The 24003-nt window shown below is 35.0% G+C and overlaps 1 protein-coding gene across 2 annotated transcripts; it reads right to left on the minus strand.

Annotated features, from left to right (window-relative positions):
* On the minus strand, positions 1-23790 carry RAD21L1 (RAD21 cohesin complex component like 1). Of its 2 annotated transcripts, none has more exons than XM_063075536.1 (13): positions 23647-23790; positions 21989-22118; positions 20358-20451; positions 17747-17853; positions 14844-15014; positions 14105-14200; positions 13061-13174; positions 10606-10832; positions 10266-10368; positions 9323-9444; positions 7189-7281; positions 4782-4856; positions 1-189 (listed from the first exon to the last, which is right to left on the minus strand). In XM_063075536.1, exons 1-13 carry the CDS (start codon positions 23788-23790, stop codon positions 1-3), a joined length of 1665 nt encoding a protein of 554 aa, XP_062931606.1. The 2 variants fall into 2 exon arrangements, with proteins under 2 accessions (XP_062931606.1, XP_062931596.1); XM_063075526.1 differs by having other exon boundaries at positions 7189-7284.
* Between the last annotated feature and the right edge of the window lie 213 nt (positions 23791-24003).

The raw sequence follows: 24003 nt of genomic DNA on the forward strand, positions 1-24003 counted from the left end.
TCATATTTTATAGAACATTGGTCCCACCGTAGCTATTATATCTGCATAGGGAGCACTCTGGCTCAGCTCAATAGCCTGATCTTTTTTTAGGACAAGAAAGCCATAAAATTTGATAGATGCTTGTTTTTGGTCACTATTTCTGTTAAGCTTCATCAGATTAAAGGACTGCCATCCCATCTTGTTGTATTGCTGGGAAAATAATTAGAAAAGAAAAAAGAAAAGAGAAACAATATCATTAGACGTAAAGCAGGCTGAGGATGCATAATGAACAATAAAATATTGATATTTTTGATAACTGACTGAAATCCTTAAATAAAGAAATGCAAACGACTCTTTAGTAAATTTATAAAAACAACATAGGTCTCTGAGCACAAGCTTGGTTCATAAGAAAATGAATGCAAAAGAATTCTAAAGTGCTATATGAATTTATAATGTGTTATACAAATGTTAGGTCTTTTAAAAAATTGATGTTAATGTATATTGGTAAATTAAAATAAAATTAATTAATTAATTTTTAAAAATTGATGTTAACATAAATGGCTTCTGTGGAAAGTGAAATTAGTTTAGCTGTGCAGGGAGAAAAACCCACAGGACCTTAGAAGGCTTCAAATACAATGAAAATGGTCAACTTATCAGGCCTTTTCTCCTTAAAGGTATTGGGGGTGGGAGTGACTATAACTCTAGTGGTAAATGTAGAAGCACATGTGTATGTTTCAGTGGCAGGGGAACATGACCATGTAAACATTTCAGTTTCTTCACACAGATGATGTTGGATTCACCACATGGCACCTGTGTACCTACTAGAAATAACTGAGGTACAATAAAGAATTTAATTATGAATGAAGACTAAAACCTTTCATGAAGACTAGAACTTGGAATCAGATTCCTAGAGAAATACAGTTTTTTAGTTAGAAATAGTGAATACTGGCCAGTATTCCTGTGAATATTGTACTGCTTGGATAATTGTGAAGTATTTTTAGAAATACCATATACAAGTTTTTGCAAGTCTGTAACATTTAACAAATTAATAAATGCTTTATCTTAACCAAAGGTGTGGCCCAGGGTCAACAACCTTTCAGAAGTGGCATACCCAGCGTTCATTTATTCTCTCCCTTGAGAGACACGATGTGGATTGGGTGGCTTTTCCCCCTGGCAGAGAGCAGGGACAGTTTCTTTTGAAGAATTCTTTTGAAAAACCCTGAGGGGACAAATATGCGAGACTAAACATATGTACTCATTTCTGTTCCTTTCAGAAACCCCTCTAAATGAAGGTAAAGGAATAAAAAGTGATAAAGGAAGGAGATAAAGACAAAGGAAGTGGAAGACATAACTGACTTAACAGAGTAGAGAAAGCTGAAACCTAAGTGCCAGCATGGAGAAAAGTCAGCTAAAAGCAAGCCAATTTAAGATACAGAACCCTGGAAAAGCTCAGGAATTGGAGACATTAGTGTGTAATAAACGGGATGAAGGGCGAAGCTGAAAGCAGGAGAATTCCTTGAGAATCTACCTGGGAGCAGTTAGACCCTCTGTCCACTCCACAACCTCACAGAACCAGAGACCACTACTCATATAGCAAGAGGCAAGAAGTTGCCTTTCTGGAGATACCAATCACTGAGACTGCGGACTTGGGACACTGGCACTGTGGATGACGGTGAAGTGTCATACCACAGCCTGGGGATTAAGTGAAATTCTACACTCTGAACAGTGAGACAACCAGCCTCTCCCTTACTTCCTTTTTGGTTCCTGAACCACTGTCATCATGCTTATATGTCCTGGGCAATAGATTTAAAGATTACTCTGGGAAAATTGACCATTCTAAGGAAAAACCCTTAAGATAATGGCATCTGGAGAAAAGGTGGGGGGTGGGGAGCGCCATCCAGTTACCTCACTTATAGTGAAACCACAAGAGTACAAGCCTCATCCATGTCCATATAACTTCCCATCAATGTTTTGGCTTCTCACTCTTAAATAAAAACAGATAACTCAAAATCTGCCAGGCATTTGGGTAAAATATCTAATATTAAAGAGTAAAAAAAACAAAAAACAAAAAAAAACAATTCAAGAGAATCACTAAGTAGAGAATGCAGGAAGCAGAAGAAAGCAATAACTTCCGAAAGTTAAGAGAAGACGCAGCATCCATGAAAAACGATTAGGATGATAGTGAGAGAAAGGAGATCAGGGTTGCGTGGGGATGGGGGAGGGGAGACCAGCGGGAAGGTTGGGACAAGGGATTCATAAGGGGCACAAGAAAACTTTTTGGGGTTTTAGATTATGTTCACTATCTTGATTGTGGTGATGCTTTCACAGATGTATACATATGTTCAAATTTATCTAACTATACTTTAAACATGCACAGTTTATTGTACATTAATTATACCTCAATAAAGCTGCTAAAAAACTAACTAATTTAATAATTAAGTTAAAAGATTAGGATGCTATAAAACAAAAGAATGGTTAATAACTAAGAAAAAACTCCTGGAAAACAAAAAGGTGAAAGCAGAAATGAAAATTCAGTGAAGACTGGAAGACAAGTTGAGGAAATCTTCTAGAGAGTAGAAAAGCACAAAGACAAAGAAAATTAACATAGGGGATAAAAGATTTTTTAAAAATTAAAGGAGTTGGTGCTGGCTGGTTGTTGAGTAGGTTAGAGTACCACCTTGTTAACACTGAGGTCAATGGTTCGGATCCCTGCACCAGCCAGCCACCAAAAGAAAATAAAAACAAAGAAATCAATTCACTTTTTGGTGGTCAGTTAGCTCAGTTGGTTAGAGCCTGATGTTATAGCTCCAAGGTCAAGTGTTTGGATCCCTCTACCGGCCAGCTGCCAAAAAAAAAAAAAAGGGTAAAAATTAGAAGAGCAATTCAGGAGACCACAACATCTGACCCATAAGCCCTCCAGGAAGAGAGAACACATAACAAGAAGTCCAAGACAAAAAAATTCCTAGAACTCAAGAACATGAAATTTCTGATTAAAAGAAGCTACTACATGATCAGCACAATAAAGGAAAAAACACAAAGCACACCATCACGAAATTTCAGAGCACGAGGGATAAAGAAAAGATCTAAAAGCTTTCAAAGAGAAAATAAAGGTCACCTCAAAGGATCATGAACCAAGGCAGCATCTGACTTACCAATAACAACACAAGAATCCTAGAAATATTACTAAGCCTTCAACATCTGAGATAAATCATTTTCAACCTATGTCCAGAGAAAATCAATCAAGTTAAAGGTAAAATAAAGAAATTTTCAGACTCGTATGCAGGGTCTCTACCTCTTATGCATTCTTTATCTCAGGAAGTCATGAGAGAATGTTAACCACCAAATAATTTAAGATAAAGGAAGATCAAAGCACCATAAAACAGAGAAACTAGTATAGGAAGGAGATGAAGAAATTCCCATGTTTATGATAAAGGAATGTCCCAAGACAAAAACTGTGGAGCAGACCTAAAGAGCAACTAGTTTGGAGTAGAAACGAATGATGAGTTCCAGCAGGGATATCTTCAATTAAAAAAATGGAATTGATGGATCGACTGATAACATTTGAACATACTAAAGGGAGTTTTATTATATTGTCAGAAAGTTCGGAAAAATAATTAAGGATTGATATATAGACATGAAGCAAATGGAAAAAATGAGGTAGTGATTAACTAAACAATAACAACAGCAAAACATCCATAAAGTTGACAAGAAAAGAAATGTAACTACACTATAAAGCTTCAATGTGAACTAAGTTTTACATAGGCTTTGTGGCAGCAACTGCTAGTTGTCCCTTAATACCCATTGGGCCTACGGTTACCAAATAAGGACTACATTTCCTGGCTAGATGCGGCAGGTGACTAAGTGCTGGTCAATGAAATGTGAAAAGTGACACACAATTTCTGGATTGTACCCTTAAAGGAAACTTTGCTGCTGATTGGAATGCAGACATAATTCGTAGTTAGCCATTTCAGATCTTGAGAAAGAGGAAAACAAGATAAAGGGAACCTACATCCTCGGCAACTTTGTGAGCCTAGCTACCCTACCAGATTGTATTTTTACCTGTGAGAGAGATAAACTATTTTTTTTAAGCCACCGATATTTTGGCTCTCTGTCACAATTAAACCTATATCATAACTATTACAATTATAACACTGTAAACACTGAACACTATGCTACAAGTATAACTGGGGTGGGAAACATAAATAAGCCAGATTTTTATTTTCTGTCAAAAAAGAAGTCAATAGATAAGATTTTAAGCTGAAATATCAAGAAAGAGCAGTAAAAACATGTTAATTAGAAATATGGACATAAATACTAAAAGAAACAGCTTAATATAGTTGTTTCTCGTGGGGAGAATTTAGGGATAAGATAAAGGACTCTGTCTTCTCTGTTCAGTCTTATAGCATAGTACTATTGAAATTTTAAAATTATGTACATATATATTTGGATAAAAATATAAGTTAAATTTAAAAATTACATGAGTTATCACTCAAATTGTTATTAACTTACTTCTATATTGAGAATTAGTTGATAGTCTGCTAAAAACAAGAATGGTACACAGAGTACATGTCTGGGGGCATGAATGTCGGTACAAAGTTGTTTAGAACATGCAGGCACCAAAATCAAATTCCTATATTTAGCTCTGGGTATACCACTTAAAATCATCTGTCTCTAGTTAAATTTGGCCTCAACAAAAACATAAGGATTTTTTTTTTTCATTTTCATTAATATCTAGAAGCTCAAAGTCAATATTTTATTTATTTTTAAAATAAAAATAGGGCTGACAAACCCTACCATCTTACCCGTAAACAATTTAAAATCTGAAGTATTCCTTGATACCTCTCTGCCTCAATATTTTGTTCATTCCATGATGACTCCTGTATGAATGATTGATAAATAAAATATTCCAATTAAGCAAATTTTATTAAACGTTTATTACTGGCCAAGCATAGTGTTAGCTGCTACAAGAAACAAAACTATAACACTGGGTCCTGCCAAATAAAGATCTTATAGTCTGATAATAAAATAAGACTAACATACAAATGTTGCTCAACGTACACAGGATTACACCTATCCTGCTCAGGCTATATTCTGATAAGGGCCTCCAAAGTAGGAGATTCTGCAGTCTTTATTGGTAATGCATCCCAGAGTGTTATGCCCTTACTTTGAAAAGTAAAGTTAGCAGACAACCACTTTTGGCTACAACTATCCTAGTTCTGGTCAATCTGAACTCGGGAGTAAATATAAAGTTATAGAAAAACTGCCTTGTAAAGGCCTTTATCTGAAATTACCTGGTCATACAGAAGCTCTAAAAATAACTAGTGTTTAATAGTATACAATTGGGTTAGAAACTTCAGATTTCGAGGGTGCCTTGTCCAAAAAAGATTAAATCACAGCTTGTCATGTTACCGAATAGATTTATTCTTTTCAGTCTTTAAAGCTTTAACCACCTTCAGAAATACCTTAATATTTAAAAATTGCAAAGCTGAAATCTCTTTGTAATAACTCACTCTAATCCCTTACCAAATAACACTTGATGAGCCGAGAACAGAAACTAGGCATAGATAAGGTGTTGCTGAATCTGATAAAAGTGCACACCTATAAAGGAGGAAGGGAAGTGGCCCAAATCTGACCTACTTTATAATTTCTCCTAGGCTAGCTCTGACCATACAACGCAATGGTATCTGTGTTACACTTACCACATGCCCACCATTTATCTAACCTTTATGTATAGCTCTGGAGCCCAGAAACTTCCTAAAAGTGCTTTCAATTTCATATACTCCAAAATAATTACAAAAGCTCCAGAATATTCTGCATGACATTTTAAATCATTTGAGGTTAAAGGGACTCCTTGACTTAGTCCGGGAACTACTGAATCCCCATTCCCACCAGCTATACCAGCTTCCTGGTCCTGCCTATGCTGTATCCTTTCTTACATCCCAAAGAGACTGATTTGAAAATATGGTCACTTTATTCTGAAGAGTGTTCCAAATCCCTCCAGCTATAATTTATGTTTATTCCTTTCTGGTCTGTCCTTGGATAAATGAGTTCACCCACTTACTAATGTTTATTTTATTGTTAAATACACAAATGCTATTTTTGAAATGTAAAAAGCTCTTTGTTAAAGATCCATGAGATGGTAGCTTTACCTATAATGCACAACTAAACTAACCAGAAAAAGGCTCAGAAGAAATAGTCTGTGCATTTTGCTAAAGCCTGTCCATTTGATCAATCTGGACACCCTGAAGCTGAATCCATTGTGTGGAAAGCCCAGCGGATTATGAAAACAGCTGAACTTGTGCTGTGTTGTGCTTTGCTAGACCATGTATGAAAATAACCTGTGTCTATAGAAGCAAAGAGAATGGTGAAAATGAACCAACCCACTTCTTGCTCAGCTGTTTGGATGTTTCAGGTAAAAAGTTCAGGTTATTTATTCTGTCCTAGATTATGCAGAGAATTCAGTCTGTTTTCCATGTATGAAAAAACAGTATAATAGTCTTGAAACTCATTACATGATAATTTATTTAAAAACAAATTAACAGCAGGCATTAATAGATGTTTTGATACTATTTACTCTAAAACTTTTGCTAAAATTCCTTACAATCTTAAAAATACCTTCAGTACTTTGGGGCAAGGACCAGAGAAATAAGGCAGTAACAGGGAGTCAGGTGAGTCAGATTTTACTTCTGGCTTTGCTATCTACATGTGGATTTTGAGCCGACAATATTTTTTTTCTGATTCTGAGAAGTCTTGTACAGATATAGGACTTGAGCTATGTAATGTTAAGGGAAAAAAGGCCCACACTTTTTTGTTAAATAAAATTAATTTTCAAATGCCCTAGGCCATATCCCTAATATAGATTTGTTTCTCTAGAGATACTATAAGAATAACTTAAAACAGAGATTCTCAACATTTTAAAACCAGTCACTACCTTCAATAAGCATAAAAATCTTATACTTTCCTTTAAAATTATTTGAAGTTTCAAAATAAATTAGAGATAAAAGTCAGAGTAATCTGTTTTATCAAACTATTCATAAACATCTCTATTGAGATTATGAATTTAAATTATAAATTTAGAAAGCAATATGAAAGCTCTAAAAACAAATTTTCAGATAAATAAGGTTTTAAATATTTAGGAAAAACAACAACAACAAAAATATTTAGGAACAAAGTTTTTAAGAACATCCCCAGGATTACACATATATTTACCAATTCAAGCAAACAGTTTTCAATTTTTTGTGCCAGGAAAGCATTCCTTAAAGATGATTCCTCATCAGCTGAAGAAACCATTTCAACAATATCCTGCTAAAGCAAATTAGGAAAAGATAGTTAATTCTGCTAGTGATTATCACAGGAACAATCTAATTATGTTAAATGCTTTAATCACATGAATGCTCATTTCTCAAACTTTAAAAATACTACCCACATTCTAAAAATATTTTTTCTGAGATATCCGAGATAGGCAGTCCCTCACTTAAATATTCCTGTTTTCCATATGCCTCTCACAAATGAAGAACTTACATGCATGCCCCTTCCCTTCTTGCTTCCTATCCTTTTCCTTCCTATTTCCCTCTCCACTGCAGACCTCATATCAAAAGTCTCTACTACTGCACTTCTGAGATTACTTTCCTTTGAGGCATTTTTATCTATCCCCAGTCCCCTACCTCTATTCTCATGCCAGTACCAGGTGGCATAGGAAAGAGGTCTGCAGTGGGCAGGCTGAGGGAGTGAGAGTGAGAGGAAAGGGATATAAATATCCCTACTCAGGGCCATGACAGGATTCCTGCCACCACTGCTAGAGCTGTCACAGGAAACAGGGAAGAAAAATGGTGTCCTCTGGAAGGGGAAAAACAGACATAAAGGAAGAAGAAAAAAGACAAAGCCAGAAATTCTCCATTCCCCATCATCTCCTCCCCTTTTCATTGCTGTAAAAGCCCTTTTCATCTTCAGCCTGTCTCCAAGCTTCATTCCCCACCTGTTATCCCTCATCTTGATTAAGTTAAGAGTTTCCTTTAACATAGTTTACTTCAGCTTCTTAAAATTTTAGTGAATATAAGGAATTGCAATTTATTCTTCAATATACACATTTGTGGAGACATCATATTTTTTTCTCTTAATTTCCACAAATACTCTACATTTCAGATACTCTCAGTTTTGCAATTACTATATATAAAAATTCTGTTTTATGAAGATTTGAAAACGATTAATCAGAATCAATATTTTCCTATCCCTTCAAACTGACTGTGCTCCCATACTTGACTATATTTACATTTCTTCACAATTTTTGGAAACAGAATAAGAATGGAATTGAAGGTTAAAGCATAAGCATAGGGTAAAGGAGTAAAGGTTCAAAGAACTGGTACATCAATCTCTTTCCTTCTCTCTACTTCAAGCACATAGGAAAAATCTATTTTATTAATTTGTCTATGATAACTGCAGTTATATTTTCCTTTCAAAAAATCATAAACCAAACAAGTTCACCTAATCATAATCTTCAGTAGGTGCACTCTAAGAAATGTCTGAGCCCAAATGAGGAGAGAGTAGTATTGGCAACACAGAAGCTCAATATCCAGTATATTATCAAATATTTAGTAAAACACATTCTGTTTTAATGCATTGTGAAACTGTCTTTCCTTCCAAGGGCATTCAGTTTCAATGTGGCTTGACTCTGAATTCCCTGAGTGGTTATCCAAATACACTGATGATGGAACACACCAGAAAAGCACTGGTTTATTTTTATCTGGTGTAGCTATAATATTTACATTTGTACAACCAATGAGGTGACAACTGGGAAAATATTTTAAAGCACATTGTTTCCAACTATGTTTTCAACTAGCTTTGTTCTTCAAGTAAAAATTATGTCTTCAAATAAAAACTTTAAAAAAATTGGTTTTGGTCATGGATCTTTAAGTCTTTCAGATTCAAGGCCGAGGTAATTGGTAGGTCTAAAACATACTATTCCTAGAGGTAGGAAGAGTGAATTTATGATTAGAAACAAAACACAGGTTTATCGGCTAGAGTCCCAAAAGACTCCATGGTATATTGAATGTGGAGTTTAGTAAAATTCTCGGCATATAACTAGATTCAAGTACAATCATTAACTTAATGTATCATGCAAAATACTATTTCAGTATAAAACTATCCTAAACTTCTAGAGAATATTGTTCTGCAGATGAAAATCATGTTTTACTCTGCAGTACTGCTACTTAACAAAGAAACTACAGAACAACATAAGATGAAATGTGAACTATAAATGTAAGAAGATATACCAGAAACCCAACATTCCTTCACTATATCTCTGACAGAAAAATAATATGTTTATGATTCTCTCTGGCTAACTTACCTCAGAGTTAATATTTTTATTGGTATCCTCATGAGAGCTACACATAGATCCATCAATTACATTCTTCCAAGTTTGGGGGTGACTTAACTCTTGCTGGGAATTTGGCTCTTCCATCATGGCCTCTGAATTATCAAGGAGGTAAAGATTTCACCAAAATACCTTTCAAACTTGAATCAAGATATGGTTGTTATAAAAGAAAATTTCTGATGGACAACTTAGAATCCAGGAATTTAAACAAAGGGTGCACACACTTTCATACTGCTCCCCAAGTCTCACATATTAAACTTCCCTTTCCCTTCGTCTGCCTCTTTATCACCTCCACTTCCTGTCCTCTGCCACTATCTCCTCCACACTCACTCTCACACACTCACCTGACAACATGGAGTTTAAGCCCATCTTGGTATATTATTCAGCAGATTTTAATGCCTTCACGAAGGGTGATCAGGAAGCGGAAGCTTACTCACTACATAAGTTGGTTTTATTATTACTTTATAATTGTCACAATAATAATCAGTGATTATTAATAATCCATGTACCCTCTGAGTGATCTCTGTCTCAGGTTAACTGTATTGCTTCAGTGCTTTTCTTAACCCTACCTGATTTTTCATATTAATTGTTTTAAAGTAAAACATTATCCTGACATAAAGATTTTCTTTTTTGAGGGCTGTGAGTTTTGCCTTTGGGGATAGGGAACGTGGGAAAGAGTAAGAATGGTCCACATAGTACATATACTTTTTAATGAGTCTCTGGGACAAACATTAAACTAAAAAGCAGAAAAATTCAATACTGAAGTAACAATTTCTTCTAAATTCAAATATTCTTCTAGATATAGCATTTATATTTGTAAATATGTAATTGGATCCCATCTTCATCTTAAAAAGTAAAATGAAATTTTTGTTTCCACAGCATTCCACTCAACATCAACAGAATTAGGAAGTCTTACCTACTATGTTTTGGCTTCCCACTTCTTTCCTTACTGACTTCTTCTGAATCAATTTTCTTCCAAGTTTAAAGCCAGAGGACAGAAAGCAGCATTTTGTAAACAACTGTAAAAATATACATTTTTGTTTCTTGGTTTTGTACTAGTAAAGCAATTCAATAAAACACAAGCATGTATGTTGAAAAGTAAAAACTATAATTCATACACACATGCAGCAAATTAATTCAAAAGTGAGGGAGTATTTTTTCACAAGTTTAAATTCTGTTGTATATATGTATGTAAATATACATTTATTTATTTATAACCAGATATATAACCCATGTAAAAGGATGGATACTATTACCATTTTCAGTTCAGCATGAATCAAATCCTGGGCAGCAGTTGACAGAAGTGTATCCACTCCTCCCCTCTTCTTCCACATCATCAGTCTTTGGGTAGGAGGTGCAAGTTCCAAAACCATGAGTGTGTCCATAAAGAAAGTAAGCTGTTTATGCATAGTTTTTCTACTGATCTTCTTGATTGGATCTATAAGCAATTTCCTCTTTTTGCCTTTCCTTTTCTCAGCAATGTCTAAATATAAGAAATAGGCACAAATGTGATTGTGGGATATTATGAAATGTATATATGGTCTTTGTACCCCTCTCCTGAAATCCTTAAAATCTTTAAAGTAATGAGTGTCTTTTTGTATGTTAATGAGTTGACTGATGACTGACATTCCCTAGGTAGCTTCAGGATGAGGGCGGCTCACTGAAAAAACCAAGGCAGGATTAGAGGGCTGGGACTTTCAGCCCCACCCCCACAACCTCTGGGAGGGGAGAGGGACTAACGGTTAAGTTGATCACCAATGCCAAGTGATTTAGTCAATCAAGCCTACATAATGAAGCCTCCATAAAAACTCTAAAGGACTGGGTTCAGAGAGCTTTCCCATAGCTGAACACATGGAGGTTCCTGGAAAGTAGCAAGCTCAGGGAGGGCATGGAAGCTCCACATTCCTTTCCCCATACCTCGCCCAATGCATTTCTTCAACTGTATCCTTTGTAATATCCTTTATAATAAACTGGTAAACGTAAGTAACTATTTCCCTGAGTCCTGTGAGCCACTCTAGCAAATAAATCAAACCCAGAGAGGGGCTCATGGGAACCTCAACATGAAGCTGGTCGGTCAGAAGTTCTGGAGGCCTGGACTTATGATGACTAGGGTCTGAAGTGTGGACAGTCTGGTGGGACTGAGCCCTCAACCTGTTGGACCTGACCCTACCTCCAGGTAGATAATGCAGATGATGTTGGAATTGAATTGGAGTATACCTAGTTGGTGTCTGCTGCAGAACTGATTGCCTGCTTGCTGGTGGGGAAAAACTCCCACACATTTGGTCACAGAAGTTTGTCTTCTGCAATGATTGTTGTTGAGTGAGAGTATAGAAAAACACTTTTGTTTGTTTATTCCTATGTATTTTCACAGATTGGTTATATGGCTTTGTAAAATGATATTTTATGCACTGCATATCTAAGAAGTATCTAACACAATACAACCTACAGAATTGCATTGGGAAGAAAATCCCCCTTCACCTCTCCTTTGAAAATTATGCTTTACATGGTTTTTGCATAGCTAGAGTGCCTAGGCAGCCAATATGATACATTCTATAAGGTGTTGCTTGAAAGTGCTTAGGAGGGACTCAGTTGATCTGTTAAATGGGCAAATGAGGAAATGTGCAGCAGAGGCTATATTGAGAGGGATGTCAACCAATTCGGAGGTTCCTTAAAATGCCTATATAGCCGGATAAATTTCTGAAACATTAATTTGTATTTGTCCAGTGTATTTTTCCCTCCTCCACTGAAATTCATATACAAATTCCAAGTAGGTAGATAAGTCCATGGGATTTAGCTCCTTTAGGGAATTTTACCAGGCAGAAAGCAGAAGTCAAGCTTTTCTTTAGTAAAGCTGCAAAAGGAGAGAGAGGGTTAGATTTCCCAGAATGGGTGAAGATCTAAGATCAGACGGAACTAGAAGGAAGAAGAACCTGCTTACTGATGTGCCTCTGTAAAATCCCAGGAACATGACAAGATCCTAGAGGGGCTGGTTGTGGGATGATCCCAGATACTATGTAGGCTGTGACACAGGGCACCACAAACTGGTGTGGCTGATGACCAGGGGTTCCCTTCTACATCCCACATACCTCCCCCAAACTTTGGCACTACATGTCTCAGGGAAGATAGGGAGGCTGTGCAGATTCCATTTCCTGCCAGCCATGGGAATAGAGGTTCAGAGTTGAATTCAGTAAAGAAAAAATTTAAATGCTTTATTTCTTGCACGCTTGACTTTATAGACCGAAATTCATATCAATTATAATACTTAAAACTAGGATATTCCTAAAGGATTTAGTTATATATTAGATTCACACTTATTATTTATTCCTAAAAACATAGTGCCTCTCTTCTGATCCTTTCATTCTGCCTTATATTATATTGACTTATGTGTCCTAATCAGATTGTAAGCTTCTTAAAAGTAGGAACCATGTCTTCTTCATTTCTGTGCCCCACACAGAGTAATGGCTCAATAACTTCTTGAACTGAACTCAGTTCAAAATTTTCCAGTTTCCTAAACAATATATATGGTTTGAACAGAACTAAATATAATGAAAGGATCACTTCAAATTTCTTCCACACTCTTCTCCTATTGTACTACAAATGCTATTACTAGATTGACTACCTTCTATAATATTTCATAGATTATTTAGATATCTCAGAGTAAGTAAGATAGCATATTAAAAATAAAAAAACAAAAACATGAATGCCTCTGACCTGAAACATCAATTGGGTCAAGGACAAATCCTTCCTCTTCATCTGATAATAATGTTCTTTCATCCATTTTTTCTTTTTCAGGTAGACATATACACTCAGGGTTATCTGGTTCTACTAATCAACATCGCCATAAAAGTAATTATGAAAAAATGGTTATGTAGCAAGCAAGAGGACCACATGAGAATTAAAGTGAAAGATAAACAAACTGAAGATTTATGTTGCTAACTGAAGCCACATCTGAATTCTTAGAATCATCTATTAAATAGAGTTGAAGAAACTCAGAGATTATATAGTCTGGGACCCACAGCATTCGGGTGAGTCAAGTATCATCATCCTCTTTTGCCCATGAGAAATCTAAGTCTGAGCTACGGTCATAGCAGAAGTGAAAATAGTGGTCACAACTACAATAAATGACTAATATAAATTTGACTATATGTCTGCTGAAAGGTTTGTATTCTGTTAAGTCACTTATCAGTTTACCCATAAAGAACCATAACTAAAATTTTACTGCCTAACTCTTTTCACATTTTCAATTTCTACTATTGTATTAGAAAACAAATATAACATCGAAAATTGTGAAGAATCAAAACGGGGCTAATCGTACTTTTAATTCTTAAGAAAAGTCAGACTAAAAGACTTCAAATCATCTGAGGTACTTTTGTATGAATTTCAAGTGGGGAAAATATGCCCACATTTGTAATTTATCTCGAGTTGTATATAGATTGTTAAACTACAGTATTTAATAATTTTTTCTTATCATGTAACATACATTATTTGAATGATTCAAAAGCTCAGTATTTTGGCAGAGTATTTAAACATGCTCTCATACTAAACCCAATCTTGGTCAAACACCCTTCATTCTACCTTTCTCAGAACACAACTTCCTATTCTATATTGTCTAGTATCAAATTAAGAGAGTTTGACGGACAGCCTTCTCTATTATCTTTCACTGTTCTATACTGTTACATAAACTCAGAAGTTCTGAGGATTAATTTGAATATAAGCATCTGTCCACTTTCTCCACAAAGGAAAATTTCAACATACCCACTATAGAACTGGGAGGCTCAGGAGGCAGGGAAATTTCTCTGTTCAAATGCACGTCTTCTAACAGGATATCCTGATCATCTTGCAATAGATTGTCTTGAAAATACAGTAAACTTTCGTCATATAGATTTGAATCTGTTATTTGTTCACTGAACATTTATTAACATTACTTTATGCAAGGCATTGTGAAAGGAAAACCAGACTTTTAATGTGAACTAGAGAATTAAAAAAAAAAAGACTTGATATGAACAGTCAATAGACAATCTTTAAAATATGTGCATTTGGATTTCCCAATTTGTCTACCTTATTTCTATGATTATTTTATGATAATATCACAATGTAAATATAAAATAATGATTAAAAATTCTGGAAAGATCCTTTTGAATAGATGTCCCACAATTTGTGTTAAAGAAAACCATGTTGTCTGGTATATATTCTATTTTGTGAGGAATATACTAACCTCATTCCTTCCCCTCCAAAAATTAGGAATTTGTAAAAGTAAAAACAATCAGTAGTTCACGGCCTCTATGGAAAATTTTTAAACAGATGGCTATTTACTTAGGCCTACCCTAAATATTTAAATATAACATAGACTTTGAAAACTTGTATAAAAAATTGTTTTGACCTACATGACACAGAAACATATCTGAAATTTTAGTTTGATGTAGATTTATTATTAATATGTTTTAGTAATTTAATTGAAATAGATATTTGATTTTTATATGACCAGATAGCATACCAATCATTTCTCCTGCACCTCCTTCATCTCCAAATCCACCTCCACTGTCATAGAACAGAGATTTTTCTCCAATGCAGCATACAGAACTATGTTCAACTAAGGGACCACTGGAATTCACGCATATGTTGTCATCAAAGAAGCTATCTCTTCTGAGAATTTCAGATTCCTCCCCTAAATAAATACATATCATTAATACTAAGTTAGTCATAGAACAGAATTTTAGAGTTAGAAGAAAATTCAGATATCATCTAGTATAATCCCGCCTCATCTTATAGATGAGGACAATGAAAGCTGTAAAACTTATTTGAATTATTTAACTGAAGTCATTATATGCATTTTATGACATAGTAGGAGATACTATTACAATACTTACTGTACAGATGAGGGAACATTTCCACAGAAAGGTTTTGTAACTTGCAAACAGTCACACCCTAATAAACGTCAGATCCAGAATCTGAACCCAGCTCTCTCTGATTCCAAAGCCTGTGTCTGATAGCCACTACACTATACTGATAGTTCCAGGGAACCAGAAGTCAGCTCTTGCACATTCTTTCCCTCTCTTGGGTTTGAATCTCTAATCTCTAGGTCCATGAGTCCGAAACCCTAAAAATCAGAGATTCGTCTTCTCTTCCCTCCCTCTGACAACCTATGTTAGTGTTAGACAATAAAGAACATAATGAGGTATCACTCAAATTGACAATTCTTCTATAGACCTATATCTTCTAGAAAAGAAGAGCTTAAAAAAAGCAATCGTCATTGTGCTGGACTAAAGACTTGCTCAACAGAAAAGATTAAGAGACTTGTTCAAAAGAACTAAGAATACGTTCACATCATCCAGGTGCAGCTTGACAGCTCCCAAAAGAAAAATCATCTTTGGTCACTCAGAGAATAACATTTATGTACAGAGTGGTGACAGTCAGCTTTGTACCCCATGAATATTTATAACCAGTAAAAAAAGATAAAATAAAATGCAAATAACAATATAAAAATTTATGAACATACACTATATTCTAAGAATTGAGCATCACAACAATCTGAGATTACATAAAAGAAATTTAAAAAATCATTGCCTTTGATTTATACTGTTATCCAGAATAGGATAGATTAATATTAAACATTTCTATGAGGACGTTAGGGTCAAGGTAGTTTTTGAAGGGAAGAGAAATCACATATTGATGGAGAGGACTGAAGGAGGGAATAAGGGAAATAACCATATTATGTCGCTAGTAGTATCCCAACTTTCCAAATAGGCTCAGAGAGATTAGGCAATCTGCCAGGCATCACATAGCAAGTCAACAGAAAAAGTCCAGATTCAAACCCAGGTCTATCAGTCTACTAAGAACAAGTTCTTCCCACCTTTTTGAATTGTATAAGGAGATGCAGAACTGTGAACAACTTAATTGTATTGGTTGGATGGTAAGATGTTTGCTTGACTAGAGCAAAAATTTTATATTAAGAGTAAAACACATAAAGTTGATAAAATGAAGAAGTGACAAATTGGTAAAGGGCCTTGAGGATAGGCAGAGATGTATGACACAGTAAGTCATAGGGGCCCAAGGCACTTAAGCAGAAGAAATGTTATATGAAAAAAAATTTAAAGAAAATTGCTCTTGCAGAGGTGTACAAAATATGGAAAGAGACCAAAAGAAGATTCATAGGAGGGTTTTGTAGTACTCTTGGCTTTTCATATTGGTGAACTATATTGGTGGCTAAGGAAATAGGAAGAAAATCTAAGAGACATTTCAGTATTTTTTTAAAAATCAGCACTAGTATGAAGCTGACAGAGAGCACAGTTGAAAGTAATCCTAAAGTTTCAGGCCTAAAGAAGAGTAATAGCATTTACATGGAAATTTATAAAGAGTGTCTTGGGCAATAGGAAATATAATCATCTCTTTGCCAGTGTATTACGTTTCTAGTCTGGGGTTACAGCCAGTAAGAAATCTATGCTACTCAAAGTATTTTACAAAAGTAAAATATAATACAGACAGGTTGTAAATTGACAAAAATTATAAAACTGGTCCGTCTTCACAGACTGTGAGAAACACAGACAAGAGTTATGGAGGACAGGGAGGATGAGAAGTCGAGATGAGAGGTGTAGCTCAAGCATTACTTCCTTGCTTCCCCTCCGCAACCTAAGAAAATTTAGGCCATCCTTCTCCTATGCTCACTATTTTGAGCACTGTAAAAAATTCAAAAATGAACACGACATAGATTCTACCCTCATGGAGTTTGCAGACCAATACATGAGGCGTAGAAATATTGTGATACAAGACAAAGAGTGATAGATGCAAGAAAAAAGAACAAATACTATATAGTTCAATTACACCATATCACTTCAATTTTAAAGTGCGCTCACTTTGACTAAGCAGATTTTAACATTTTAAAAATCAGTTTCTGTTTCACAATCAATGTGTACAATTAGGGTGGAAGTATTTCCTCCTCCTCACCACGAAGCTGATTTAAAATGTTATTTTGCAATTGATATCTACATTTACTAGAGGAAATATGATATTTTGAAGGCATTGTATGCAGCATACATATAAAACCACATTAACTATAGCAATGGTTTATTTCCATGTCTCTGTCTCAGCCTGAACCTCCTCCAAGGCAGGCACTGCTTCTTTAAACTTTGGTACCACCCATGTCTATGACAACAGTGACATGCAGTAGGTATTCAATAAGTGACTGTACACTGAGAAGGGAAGTATACCTTAAGATTGAGTATTGAATATTGGCATTGACATCTGTATTAGAAAAAGGCAAGGAAAAATTTATTGGGGATTACATTTACAGTATACATAAAAATATTCATTCTATAGGTATTTCTATTAGTATTGTTTCAATACGAAAATGTAGATATAATTGATTATGACTTGTAATTTTGATTTCTCAAATATCCTCACCAAAACTCTCAGCTTGGAAAAGTAGATTATTGTCATATTCTTCTCTAAGTGTGATTTCTTCTGGTTTGCTTTGGTTCTGAGTAAAGTGTTCTGAAACATCAACAGCACTACTGAGAAATATAAGAATGAGAAAAACATGTGAACAGAACACAATGATTTTGCAGTATAGTGAAAAAACTTAAAACAAAAAATAAATTTTATTATAAAAATAAAGGATATTTTTATTTTCTCAATAGTATTATTTATAAACACTAGTTTATTATATGTACTCATATACAAATAATCTCCAGGTTGCCAAATCCAATGGTTATATTGCAGTCCTTATCTTACTTGCACTAACCAACAGCATTTGAAATACTGTAGATGTTCTCTCCTTCTATGGCCTGAATTTGTGTCCTCCTGAAACTCATATATTGAAATCTAATCATCCAGGTAATGGTATTGCAAGGTGAGCCTTTGGGAAGTGATTAGGTCATAAAGGGAGAGCCCTCGTTAGTGAGATTAGTGTCTTTACAAAAGAGGCCCATGCCCCTTATACCATGTCAGAACACAGTGAGAAGACTACAATCTATGAGCCAGGAAGGAGGCCCTCATCAGACACTGCATCTACTGGCACCTGGATCTTGGACTTCTCAGCCTCTAGAACTGTGAGAAATACATTTCTATTGTTTATAAGCCACTCAGTTTATGATATTTTGTTATAGAAGCCCAAACAGACTACAACACCCTTCCTTACAGAATATGTTCTTCTCTTGGTCTCTGAGATACCACTTGATTTTCTTCCTCTCTGCTCTTTTTCTGTCTCTTTTTTTAGTTTGTTCAAATCCTCCAGATTACTAAGTATTCAGTATGATTCCACATTCAGTCCTCAGATCTCTCTTTCTCTCCCTCTTTCTCCTTTTTAAATCTATACTCACTCCCTTGGGGAGCTCTTATGTCCCATGGTTAAAATTCCATCTATACACTCACAACTTGCAAATGTATATATCCAGCTCAGACCAGTCTCCTGAACTACAAACCCATATATTCAACTACCTACCTACTTCCCTCTGATGTTGTCTTAGTCCATGTGGGCTGCTATAACAAAATACCTTAGACTGGGTAATTTATGAACAACAGAAATTTATTGCTCACAGTTCCGGAGGCTGGGAAGTCCAAGATAAAGGTGCCACCAGATTTGGTGGCTGATGAGGGCCTGTTTCTCATAGATGGCACCTTCTTTCTGTGTCCTCATGTGGTGGAAAGGACAAGGAAGCTCTCTCAGGCCTCTTTTATAAGGACACTAATCCCATTCATGAGGGCTATGACCTCATGACCTAATCACTTCACAAAGGCCTCACTTCTTAATACCAGCATCTTGTGGATTAGGTTTCAACATATGAACTTTAGAGGAACACATACATTCAGATCACAGCAGATGTGTAACAGTTATCTCAAAGCTTATGCCCCAAACCTAATTTACTTCCTTCTCTCTGTTCCCCTTAAACCTACCATTCCCTAGTTATCCTAATCTCATTAAATGGTAACTCTATTCTCATGCCCCAAATCATTTAGTCATCTTTCACTTCTTTCTCTTAGAGCTATATCCAATTCATCAGTAAATGCTGTTGGCTCTGCCTTCCAAATATATCCATAGTTTGACATTACCTCCTTGATAAAATGAAGACTGAGAACTGATCACAGATATTGTCTTCTCTCACCTGGACTTATCACTGCAATAATCTTCTCAAATATTCTCACAGGCTCTCTGCTTCCTCCCTCTCCCCTTTATAGTAAGTAGCCAGAGGGAACATGTTGAAATCAAGTCAGATCCAATCACTCCTCTATTCAAAACCCTCCTGTGTTTCCTCTCTGAGTAAAGTCCTGTTGTAGCCTACAACACCCTACAACATCTGTACCTCCTGCTATCTCTCTGAACTCACCCCCTACCACTCAGATCCTGATTTTCTCCACTCCAGTCTCACTTGCCTCTTTGCTGTTCCTTGAAAATGTACAATGTGCTCCACCTACGGCCTTTCCACTTGCTCTACCTGGAACATGCATCCCAACATTAAGAATGATTTGTTCATTCACATCTTTTAGTTCCTATTCTTACCTTATCAGAAATGCCTTTCCTGACCATCCATTATTTATTTTCTATTTCTCTTCACAATGCTGATCATCTCCTGGCATATTGTATGTTTACTTTTTATTTGTTTATTGTCTGTCCACCCAAACTAATATGTAAGATTCTTGAGGCTAGGAGCTGTGTTTTAGTCATTGCTATCTCCTCCATGCCTAGAACAGTGCCTGGCATATGGAAGGCACCCAATTAATATTTATTGAATGAGTAGACGAATATAATGTCAAAACTGCAGACTACAGGCTGTTTCAAAAAGTTCATGGAAAGATTTGTATTATTTTTTAATTATATTTTTCAAGTACCCTTGTGCATTCAATAAATATAATGATATATTTTTGCTGTACTTTCAAATTTCACACTAAACTTAAGTCTTTGTCAATTGCATGTGTACTTAGTTGTTAACTACATTTTATTTGCCTTCATGAGATCTAAATATCAAAACAATAAAATATCAAGAAAATCAAATTGAAGGAAAATAAAATAATTTACTTCACATTCTGGGTGTCAAAATCATGAAATTCTTCTGGCAATGTGATAGCATTGTAAGCTGCTTCAAAATTCTCTTTTGGAAGGTCAACCGGTCCTGAAAAGAATCAAAAACCACATTCAATAAGGAATGATGCTATATAAAATAAGAAACTCTCAACTAAATCTCCATTTTCTCTTACTTAACTACTGCTTAGTCTCTTTAACTTGTTTCCCTGTATCCACCCCTGCCCCTCTGCTGTCCATTCTCTATAAAGCAGCCAGAGGGATAGTTTTAAAAAGCAACCAAATCAGATGACTTCCATGCTTAAAATAGTTTAGTGACTTCCCAGTGCGTTTAGATAAAATCCAAATTTCTGATGGGAGCCTCTGCAGCTTTACAAACCTATCAGGCATCATCTAATGACACTCCTGACTCATTATACTCTAACCATAGTAGCCGTTTTGTTCCCTGAAAAGGTCAAGCATTTCTCCACCTCAAGACCTTTGCTCTTGCACTTCCCTCTCCCTAAGATGCTTTTCTCTCAGAGTCTTTTTACATGGCTGGGCTCTTCTCATTTGTCAAGTCTGAGCTTAAATTCTATCCCCTCAGAAAGGCTTTTCCCGACTATCCTAGCTAAGGTGAACTTCTCTTTTATTTTCTGTTGTAGTGCTCTGTTTATTTTCCTTTGCAGCACAATCACAATCAATAATTATTGAAATATGTTTTTGAAACTTTTTCATTATCTGATTTTCTCACCACACTGAAAGGTACCCTATTCATCTTGTTTGTCCTTATTTCCCAGAGGATCATTAAATATTTGTGGAATACGTAAATGAAATAATAAATGAACAAATGAACTATACTTGATATGAGTATAAATCTACCTAAAAATTCCACAAATATTTTAAATGAGAAAGAAAGAAAAACCTGTCAATCCCACTTCAACAAATATCAACTGAGGGAATAGGGCAAGACACTGAGACAGGCACTATAAGAGATTTATGAATTGACAAAGACGCTTCCTTTAAGGAGCTTGAAAACTAGTGACAGAGGCAAGACCTGTACCTAAATAATCATAACACAAGGTGGAAAACAATGAATGTCTTAAAAGTGGAACAGAGGCTATGTAAATTAAATTTTGAAAGCATGACATTTATGACACATATAAATCTCTAGCACTTTAAAATGCCTAGGGATTTTTGATAATATTTCATAAACAGCGTTCTACTTAGAGACCCAAAGAATTCTGAAAACAATGACAATTATTGATATCTATGTTTTGTCAATCACAATATTTCTAAATTTCTCTCAAAGAGGCAAAAGCAGATGTAACAAACTAAATGACCCATTAAAAATAAAATATCAGAGTTTCTTACACAAATGTGGTGGCTTTAAGTATATACCTTACATAAATATGCAGAAACATTACAAGTTTTGGAAAGCATAACCTTTTCCTGCAAACATAGGAAAAAAGCATAGGAAAGAATATGATTTATTCTTAACCATGTAAACTTAGATTCAGTCAAAACAAAGTTTACATTCACTATACTCACCTGGAATTATACAATGCTGTCAATTGAAAGAACCTACCCAAAATAAAAATGCAAAAGGGAACCAAGAAGAGTGAGACAAATCAACATTGCATGTATACCTGGGCAAAATGTTATCTTCATTTTAAGAAGTGCTTCAGCGCAATCTTCCAAAAGATATTTTGCCTTCCTCTTATAGATTCGAACAACTCCCAAAAGAAGGTGTCCTGAAGTTCGAAGTGCAATTTTCACCTTTCAATAATTTTTAAAGTATTAGAATAATAAAAATTAGGTCCATAAATCCTGTTCTTTGAAAATTACTGAAATCATAGGAATTTCTTCTCATTAAAAAGCAAACATTTCATATTCTTATTTAAAGTCAATCACTTAACTTTTACCTAACCTTGTAAATGATTAATCTTTTTCTTATTCAATGAAGATAATGTGGCATTTAAATGAATTATGCTGGGGGTGGGGGAAGAAGACACAGCAATCATAATTCTTTGGACTTGTTAAGACAAGTGAACAGATATGATGTTGATGCGGGGTAGGGAGAGAGGGAGGGAGGAAAAGGAGGAATTGGTAAAGGGACATGAAAATCAACTATATTATATATTGATAAATTAAAATAATAAAAAAATGAATTATGCTATTATTGGTATTCTGGGAAGAATATAAACTCTGCAGTCAGGTAGACTTGGGTTCAAGTCTTGGCTCAGTTGCTGAGTCATTTAACCTCCCTGAACTTCAATTTAATAAAGATGGCTGCAATTTATTATGTACTTATTTTGTGCCAGGTATTGCTCTAAGAGCTTTTCATACATTAATTTATTTAATTTTGACAACAACCTCTACCTACAGAAGAAAAAACTGAAACTCAGATATGTTAAGTATTCTGCCCAAAGTAATACAACTATTAAGTGATGAAGCAGGAATTAAACATAAATTTGTCCAACTCAAAAGTTCATGCTAACTACCACACTTCACTGAGGCTAAACGAAGCCAGTCCCACAGAGTTGTTGTGAAGATCAAATAAGCTAAATTGCTCATTGCCTAACACACATTAGGCTTTCAATTATAATTGTTCTTCTCTCAAGCAGAAAAATACTTAACTGTAATAACATTAAAATAACATTTTGGGGCAGGCCTGTGGCTCATTTTGGAGAGTGTGGTGCTGATAACACCAAGGCCACGGGTTCGGATCCCTAGATAGGGATGGCCGGTTAGCTCACTTGAGAGAGCGTGGTGCTGACAACACCAAGTCAAAGGTTAAGATCCCCTTACCGGTCATCTTAAAAAAAATAAATAAATAATAATAATAATATTTTGCATTAAAATAATGCAAGTTTTAATAGCTCTTTTATAGTGTTTTGTAATGAACACAGTACTTCACTGTTTATGATGTGTTTTCACATTTTTTAAATCCTATCTTTCTACCCTCCCCACTCATTCATTCGCTATTTTCTAATAAGTACTTCTTAGGTACCTACTATGTATACAGTATTTTGTTAGAGAATAAGAAAGGATTACAAAATATGTACAAAACATGGCCTTTATCTTTCAGGGTCCAATTTATTTATGATAAATATATAAAACAATTATCAACAGAAACCAATATATGTTTATATATTCAGACAATAAATGCTATAGGAATTAAGAGAGACCATTTGAAAAGTAAAACTTCCTTGGAAATGTATTTCATGATATAAATGTATTTTATTTCCTTTCCTCTCCAAGAAATCATTACAAAAACAAACTATCATTTTAATCAGTAACATACCTTAGGTGAAAGAATTTTTTTAATGCTTATCTCTAGATTACATTCAAATATGTGAGCCTTTTTGAGTTTCTTCTCCCAGTGAGCTGCAAGCCATATTTTGGCCAATGGTCCTCGTTTACACATTAGCACATGTGAGTAGAACATGTTGCCTGTATTCCTTAGTTATATTTAATCAACTAGAGAGAACATGAAAAGATATTTAAAATTTGGTTACAAAAACTTTCAGTGTTGTTTTACAGCAAGCAAAAATGCTTCTCATTAATTCTATAAAATAACATTCAGATTATCTTCTAACTCAATGTATTATTCAATTTGAATTATTTTCTTGTAAAGAAGAGAACCTTATTTGGAATATGA

This window comes from Cynocephalus volans, chromosome 1 (assembly GCF_027409185.1).
Source record: "Cynocephalus volans isolate mCynVol1 chromosome 1, mCynVol1.pri, whole genome shotgun sequence".
Taxonomy (NCBI): Eukaryota; Metazoa; Chordata; class Mammalia; order Dermoptera; family Cynocephalidae; genus Cynocephalus; species Cynocephalus volans.

Bases quoted from the DNA above. Each gene is read 5' to 3' on its own strand.
- RAD21L1 (XM_063075526.1), bottom strand. From the start codon at position 23,790: ATGTTCTACTCACATGTGCTAATGTGTAAACGAGGACCATTGGCCAAA. The intron at 15,015-17,746 runs GTGAGGATATTT...GTATTTATTTAG, and splicing joins TTTCCAAGCTGAGAGTTTTG to GGGAGGAATCTGAAATTCTC. The intron at 4,857-7,188 runs GTAAATATATGT...TCATTCATACAG, and splicing joins AAAACTGTTTGCTTGAATTG to GAGTCATCATGGAATGAACA.